This window comes from Mycetomoellerius zeteki, unplaced genomic scaffold (genome assembly GCF_001594055.1).
Source record: "Mycetomoellerius zeteki isolate Tzet28-1 unplaced genomic scaffold, Tzet1.0 scaffold171, whole genome shotgun sequence".
Classification (NCBI taxonomy): Eukaryota; Metazoa; Arthropoda; class Insecta; order Hymenoptera; family Formicidae; genus Mycetomoellerius; species Mycetomoellerius zeteki.
In genome coordinates, this window is record NW_017256664.1 from 119,627 (window position 1) to 128,250 (window position 8,624).

General features: G+C 36.5%; 1 protein-coding gene across 2 annotated transcripts in view; it reads left to right on the forward strand.

Moving 5' to 3' along the window:
* The window catches only part of dtn (transmembrane protein 132C dtn), a 140,123-nt gene that overhangs the window by 102,783 nt on the left and 28,716 nt on the right, over positions 1–8,624 (forward strand). For both annotated transcript variants that reach the window (XM_018445948.1, XM_018445949.1), the window contains exon 2: positions 1,089–2,238. In XM_018445948.1, coding sequence (XP_018301450.1) covers positions 1,089–2,238 — 1,150 coding nt within the window. The remainder of the gene's footprint in view (positions 1–1,088; positions 2,239–8,624) is intronic.

Below are 8,624 nucleotides of genomic sequence, written 5' to 3' on the forward strand. Positions count from 1 at the left end.
GTGATTTATTGCCAGAGAAATCGTCGCCGTCGCCGTCGCTGTCGTTGAAGGCCAAGGCGCAACGTGGAACGATGGCAATATTTAAGACCACGAGATATATACGGAATATTTGCGGAATCGAAAAGTGATTAGTAGTGAAAGAATATAAAATAAGTAAAGGATAACAGATGCTCAAAGATTAATTATAGTTAGACATTCTTAAAAACATTTGAGAAATATACAAATTTAAAGACTGAAATTTAGATAACTTCGAATTATAGATGCTATAGGTATAAACATGCTTTACAATAGTTTTGTTGTTATGTGTGAATACACAAAGATCATTTATGTACTTATAAAATATTGGACTATGATCCAAATTATCCTGATTATAGGGGAGAGTGGTCTAAATCGGACCGTGTTCCAAATAGGATTTTTTAATTTAAATGAATACGGTTAAGCAGATTTGCGTACTATTTATAATGTAAAGTCCTTATAAGACACCGAACATGTGATAGCAGTTTGACACTTCTCTGTCATAACATTCATAAAATAGAGGCAAATATGTATTTTCAGCCATCGTGCGAAAATTTTTTTAAAAAAGAAAATCCTTGTAAATCATTATTTAAAAGGTGTTAAAAATTTGAAAAATAATTGATTTAAGATAATTAAAGAGTGTAGAATTCAAAGATATCAAGCATTTCGTGATCACTTTTGTGGTTTATTGTAAAATTTGTTCCAAAGTTCGAAAGGACCCGTGTCCAAATCGGACAGTACAGTGAATAACTTATAGGCCTGGTTGTAGTACTGGTGATCGGCTGGCCAGATCTGGTCCAACCAATTAAATCAGTAAAATATCATTGAGTCATCAGACTCAGATTAGTTGAGTTTTATTAATTTCAATTTTAATAGTATAAACAGTCAGTAATTTCTTTTTCCGAAAAAAATTTTATCTTTGACTGTTAAATTGTTCGTTTTTACTCAATACTAAGAAAAATACATTAAAATATTTTAAAATTCTATCTAAAAATCCATAAAAATAGGAGTTTTCGATTTGAACCAGGCGATGATTTTGCGTTTAATTATGTTGTTTCTTTTTATCTTTCCAGACGTGGCGGCATCAGTGGAGGTTCACTTTGAGAATAAGGACGGTGGATTCTTTCTGAAGCACATACCGCGGCAATATTATCCGGCTCGCGGTACGTCGGACACCATCCCGCCGCTATCTACAAGTGTATCGAATAACAACAACAACAATAATGCAGGAAGTGCAGTACCATCGCCGCCGCCTGGCTCTGTCCTCTCGATCGACAAGTTTACCGTCTTCCAGACGAGCGAACCGGTATCGGTGCGGGCCACGTACGGTCCTTTCAGCACGAAACAGACCGTACCAGCGCGTTACATAGTCCCCGATCCATTGGATGCGTTGCCGGGACCAGAGACACGACGTAATCTTACGGCAGCAACAATCCTTGACGCGCAGGAGCTCGGCACTCGCCATCTGGATATGTCAGCTCACCTGGTGGGCAACAGCGTGCCGCGCGATTCGCCCGTGCTTAGGGTGCTCTTCCATGCCGGTAGCGAGGCCGGTGGTAGACGTCAACTGCTGATGGCACGACATCAGCGAGTCTGCGTGGTGTTGCACGCCACCCTGGCCAGTCCATCACGGGGGAATGCAGCGAGTAGGAGCAGCAGTGGACATGGTTACTCTTCCTCCTCTTCCTCCTCTTCGTCTTCATCATCCGCGCTTACGGCTGCCTGCAGCCCCGATGGCGAGAACGGCGTATGTCTCGCGCAGATTACCATACCGGCCGATTGGTGGGCACCATTACCGCCGCCCGATGCTTCCGGCCGTGTCAAGGTCGCCAAAAGTCTGCCGCGATTGATTCAAGTTGCTTACTCCGTGCTGGAACCGCGTACGGAGGAAGGAGGACTTGGTGCCGGCAATGGTGGCGGCAGTGGTGGTGGTGGTGGTGGTGGTGGTGGTAGTGGTGGTGGTTCGGTCGATGCTACCGGTGAATCGGGATTCTGTAGACCCAGGGTACAAATACAGCCAGTTACTCCTCTAGGCCAAATACCGCTCGCACCCAACAAGGCGGATTACAAGGAACTTAGAGCGGATGATTCGTTGACGTTGTTGGTACCGCATGGACCGCTCTATCCGAGATCCAGGCTGCACATCCCGGCCTTCCTACATCCCGTTAAGGTGACGGATCCACGACAGGAGCGACCGCCGTTGATCGTCGCGGTTTATTTAAGGTAAACAACTTTGCGAGCTTCTCAGGAATCTTGAGAAACGACAATAAACTTCATCTATTTAGAAAGTAGGGTACTTATCAAGATATAATCATTTGCGATGGCTTACAAATTAAAAACAAAGTAATGATAGAAAGTGTAAGAAGGAAAGATTAAAGTGGAAGATCGTCAAGCCGCCACGCCGGCTTCTTTCCTTTGCTAGTTCTCATTTTTACATAGTTATATAACAAATACATTAATCCAAGGTAAATTCGTAAATTTTCGCCAATGTTAACTATTTATGGGATTGCTGATGTTGAATAAACGCACTTTGGAAATACGCAAATAAACTCGTGATTAGCGCCGCACCGGCAAATATAAACACGCTCATGATATCTCGCTTAACCATTTCACACAAATAAGTGATTAAATGCGAGAGTCGCAATTTCCCCGTTGAGATTCACTTTGCATGTACTTTTTTTTAGCCGCGCGCGTCTCCCGGAAAGCGCTTTTAAATCCCAACTCGAGGAGGCCACTTCTCGCGCGGCCGGAAAGTGGGTCGGAAACGTTCCGTTGGAAGGGGCTGGAATTCTCTAATTGGATGAATTGTCAAGTAAGCAGGCGAGCGAAGTTACAAGCTCGCCTGTTGTTAGTAAGTACTCGGAAGTTCCGCGACTGCAACTAACACGCGGGGTACACTCGAGCATGGACCAACGGTAGCCAATCCGCGTGAGAAACGCATTGTTGGCTCTGTAACACACCATTGGAAATGCGAAACGGTGTCGTCGAGATAGGACTTTTTGCGTCGAATAAGTGCGAAACACTTGAACTAACACTATAAGTCGCAGATATTGAAGTTCCGTGGTATAATGTGCACGTATAAGATGTATAGAGATGAATTGTAGTGGACTATGAATCGCACAAAATCCATATCTATTCCATTCCATTGTAATGATAAAGTACATCGCATTCAAAACTCGTATGTGCTAAGGCTTACGTAATTAATCGGCATAGGTTAACCCCGTTAATCTATGCCGTTGTGTATATACGAGTAGTATCACGAATATCGCGAAAACGGATTAGCGTTTCTCGATAATTCAGATATCTTGAATTTTAATTTGCGTGTTACAATAATCAGTTTATGTGAAATTCTTTATTTATCCCATTATTAATAAATTCAAAATCTGCTTGAAATTTATATTTATTTTGCGAAATGGAAATACTGTTTTAATTTAAAATTTATAAATTTCAATATTCAATAATATATATTTCAAACATAATCTGAATTATAGCACAATGCGTGCACGAAGATATATCAAAGATAATTTAGCGGAAGTTTGCGGAACCCTTCCAAAATTTATGAACCGCTTAAAAGGCTATTGCATGCACTTACGCGTGCTGTTATAATAAAGACTTCGGCGTTCTAATTTCGACGTCGGTGATGTCGCATATACAAGTAGCCTTAAATAATTAATGAATTAACAAACAATTAAATAGTAAAACTCTACAACTGGTTAAGATCCAGCTACAATGGAGAGTTTTAGGCCATAACAGTAGTCGTAAGAGACGTATTTCCGGTTTAGTAGGTCGCAACTGTAATCGTAAGCGAAATGAACCATTTTCATTTCGGTACTGCCTACGGCTTACGACAAGTATCTTGCATCATTTTGAGGCTATGTTTGACGACGATTTTCAGTATTATCAGTGAATCAGTGAATTCATAATTGTTGCAACTGCTGAGAAAACTCGATCACTATTTTGCATGTAACCTCAAACAATGTATTTTCTGATTGACTTTATGTCGTAGCTGCCGCTACGTCGTCTTCATTGTAGACAGACATGGTTGTAGAAGTTGTGCTACTGCTTGCGTCTTACTACATTACTGCCTACTGCTAATTGTATTGTAGCTGGACCTTTACAGCGCTACGATAAAAGCTTTTTAATGTTGTGACGCAAATATTTAATAATGTTATGTCCCTCGCGATAATTGTGTTAATATCAGAAAATCGATCGATTTAAAGAAATCTTAATTATTTTAATATATTACACATCACATTGTCATGTAGTCGAGTCCATAATATTTCTCTCGTTGATTAATGTGGATTTTGTCTTGATGAGATTTTTATAAGGATCCAGTTTCTACGCTATTTTTACAGAGGATGAGTGCCACCCTATGGCAATTTCTTGTGCGGAAATATGTGAGACCGTATTTTTTATATCTCTTTCCTCTTTCTGCTTTGATTCCACGAATTGCACCTCCATTGCCCCTTTGAATATGATATTTTCGAGACCATGGGAGTTTATTTATTAATTATACAGGAATATAATTTAGATTTTTTTAGCAATATTGCGAAAAGTAAAAATACTAATGAATCTCTTTTAATCCTTATTGCAGGGAAGCTTATTAAACTCTCGCAGACGCATACAAATTAAAAGCTCCTGCATACGACATAGTCATAAACCATTTGTACGATTAGTTTTTCTTTCATAATATCACGAAATATAGAGATACTACGCAGCTCTCTCTCTCTCTCTCTCTCTCTCTTATTTAGAATATAAATTCTTAAGGGATTAAATTGATAATATTAAACAACAATTCTCTCGTGACTCAACATTTTATATAGAGAATTGCTTATGTTATTTATTAAAACTTTATCTGTTGCACAAAGAATAGTGAACGAATTAAAATTTTATTGGTCTTTAAATTTTATAACATTTTCGGAATATCATTCACATTTTTTGTTATTTGGTTTGCATTCGAAACGGTAATGGAAGATGATAACGCGTAAGATAGGTGATATCGATAGTTGAACTCATTGCGGAGGTTGCGGGTTATCGAGATTATCTTCACAATTTCTGCGTATTGAAGTGATTTCAAAACAGAATTGCATTTGTTTATATCAATGAGTTCTATAGAGCTCGCTGGTTTACAAATGTAGAATCTGCCGTATAACCTAGACGTTTGGTAATTTTACAGAATTAATGAGATAGTTATATTTTTACAAGAGTTTAGTTATGTACGTAAATAAATTCTTTGTTTAATCACATTATCTGTAATGCTATCTCATAAACATAGAAAATTGCAAAATTTACTTACAATATCTTTCTATTATATACATTATTTTTGGAACATTTTTTTACAATAAGTTTTACGAATGCTTTATTTTGATAAAGTTAAAAGCTTATTTTTCCTGACTTTAGTTGCTTTAAACATTAAATGTCAATACGTGGTCAAAATTTAAAAACAAGGGAAAATTAAAGGCATATACTACGAGCGCTCGATGTCGTATAGCGAAACTTCTTTCAAAGTCAATACATAAAATTACATTTAATTAATAAATAGACGTTTCAGCCTCTTCTATTAGGTCATCATCAGTATATAAAATGAAAATTATAAAACACGCAGAAGTGTATAGTGTACAAATAAAAATTGAGTTCTTTCTTCTTTACATATCGATATATCAGTACGCTCGTTCAATTTCTTATTCTATTTTCTTTAGGTGTATATTTTTAATAATGTATCCATAAATTTCATGTTCCATATTGTTACTGATATGTTGTACTCGAACACATAATTTCCAGATTCTAATTATAATAATGATTTGTGATAATTAACGGTTGCAAAATCTAAGTTATCGCTTATAAATTCAATACCTGTGTTCCTTGTGCAGATTGGTATCATCAGTGGATGACATGTTATAACAGCTAAATTCTTTGCGTACTACCAAATCCTCGTCATGATACTGCTTTAAATACCCCAAGCAACTCAAACGAGAGGGTAAAATGGTGTTAAGAAGGGGGAGTTATGCTAACGGAAAGTAAGACTCTGGTAATTTTTCCGTATCGCTTTGCTTATTTAAATCATTAATTTGTTTTTTTATGAAAATTATTTCCGACGTAATTCTTTTTTGGAAAAACGGTTCTATATCTAGTACTTGAATGTTTAGAGATAATAAGAACGCCGAAACGTCTATTTATTAATTAAATGTAATTTTATGTATTGACTTTGAAAGAAGTTTCGCTATACGACATCGAGCGCTCGTGGTATATGCCTTTAATTTTTTCCTGTTTTTAGTTGCTTTGTTTGAAAATTTCATCTCGCCATGTAAAAATAATTAGGTAACCATTAAATTAATAATAACCTGTAATGTTTAACGAACGAACATTATTAGTTTGAGAGTATCCTATTACCATACTTATATTGCATAATTTCGTTGCTGTCTCAAAAATAGTTTGTTACGTAATATTAAATTACGTTATACATTTTATACACACACATGCACACACAGTGTTCTGCTTCTATTGCATTTCTTTTTAAGGACGTATTTTCTCTCTCTCTCTCTCTCCCTCTCTCTTTCTATTAATTTCTCTTTTATTTAACAAACGTAATTCCAGATGCGAAAATTCGAGAAAAAACGCTGTCCGAATCTCTTAAATTCTTTAAACGTGAAATTATCCCGTAGAGAAACCCTCTGAAAATACGACGAGTTGAGCGAAAATTTCTTCACGCGTTAAAGAGCTTGCTAAGAGCTAATCGTAGCCTTTGTCCACGTCGAGGGGAGCTTTATCCTGCTTTTTATGTCTCGCAACCTTAATCTAAGGCTCTTACAGCGCCACGTTAAACCGTAGATTTCCTACGCGGCCGCCTCTTAAGCCGCACTAGTCCGACCATAGGTCTTCGCCTCTGTGCCCTTACGATATTGCATTGTTCAACAGTGCAACAGTTATGCAGAGAGAGTCCTTGGTTCTCTCACAATTTTTTTTAATTGTAAATACTGAAGTGTGAATCAAGGAAAAATGAAGCTTGTTTGATATTAATGAAAATATTTTTAATTTTTTCCTTTACATCTATAATATATTTATAATTATCTTGTAGTTTGCACACTGATTGGAAGGCTGTACGATTCATGATCAGAGTTATATTAAATTTATATTGATCAGTTTTTTTTTCATAATACATATGGATGTTGTTGATTCTCCACAGCTAAATCCACACGTGATAGTATCCCTATCAATATCGATCGATCGGCCAAAACATGAACAACTAGAAGTACCCAAAAAAGAGAGAGACGCAGTCATTGAATAAATGGTAATTTTAAAGCGATATTCGGTCATTCGTTAGCGTTCAGCGTGGAAATGTGCGCGCATGCATTCGTGATCGTTCCCGATAGCGTTCCCTGGCCGTCGCTTTGCACATCGGCGATTTGTATGTAAATGCAAAATAGGCTCGCGGAAATAACTTGATCTGAAACTTGTAATTGGTTCGCTCTTAACTCGCCTGGTCGGCATCCTGAGCGCCGTTTAACGATGACCCAATATTCGCCCCTTTCGTGTCGCCATTCCACTAATTCTTGCTTAACCTATAGTTACTACTCTGTTGTCATTTGTGAACGCGATATAATTAGCAAGAAAAATAAATCTAATAGAGAAGTTGGTTCGTTTTAACTCAAATCTAGTTTTGCCTTAGGAGATTTCCCGTTTTTTTTCGTTGTCTCTCATCTCTCTCTCTCTTTTTCTTATTAAATGAATATAAGTTTGATTAAGGCTTAAAATATAAAAATAAAATTATAAAAACTTTAAAATACACTTTATAGAGAGTACAATGTTTACTGAATAAATAATAGAGGAGAAGGTGATATTATGGCCAGTGTATATATTGTGGCCTCCTTTAATATCTCCGTTATTATATAACGAATCCTAATGATTACTTACGGAATTATTAATTCAGTAGCTCGCCGTTACATTATGACGCTAATATTACCAATACTCAATAACCAGCACTTACTATAACACATTTTTACTCTTAAGTATTTCAAAACGTTTCTGAGATAGGGGAAAGTGGGGGAACTGTGCGCAATGGGTAATTGTGCGCATCCTGGTTTAGTACTTTTCCAGTGGATGAAGACATTACTGTGAAATTTTTACGCAGGAGGTCGTCCTCTTAAGATATAACTACAACATATAAAAGATACGACGTAAATACGTTGCTAATCAGAGAAATACAAAAAAGTGAAATTACATCTTTTCTTGTTATTTTAGCATTCAGAAAATAAAGTAGTAAGTTCATATTTTTAATTTGTTTGTTTAAAGTTGCATACGTTATTAAAGTACCTATATTATTATGCGTCTTTTGAGGTGTTATTTGTTAAGTTTGGGGTTAAGAAATGTTGAAATAATCGTATTTCATATCGAGTCAGGTCGCGGCGGGCAACTATGCGCAAGCGTTTTAAAGTGCGCACAATTACCCATCTTCCATATACTATGACTAGCACTAATTTTTTCGTTTTTTCTTTGCATTATTATTTTATTTTGTCATTTTATTTTACCAAAGTCTATATGTATTATTATTATATTAGTTTTGTATTTTTGTTTAATATACATATATAATATATATATTTAAAATATATTTA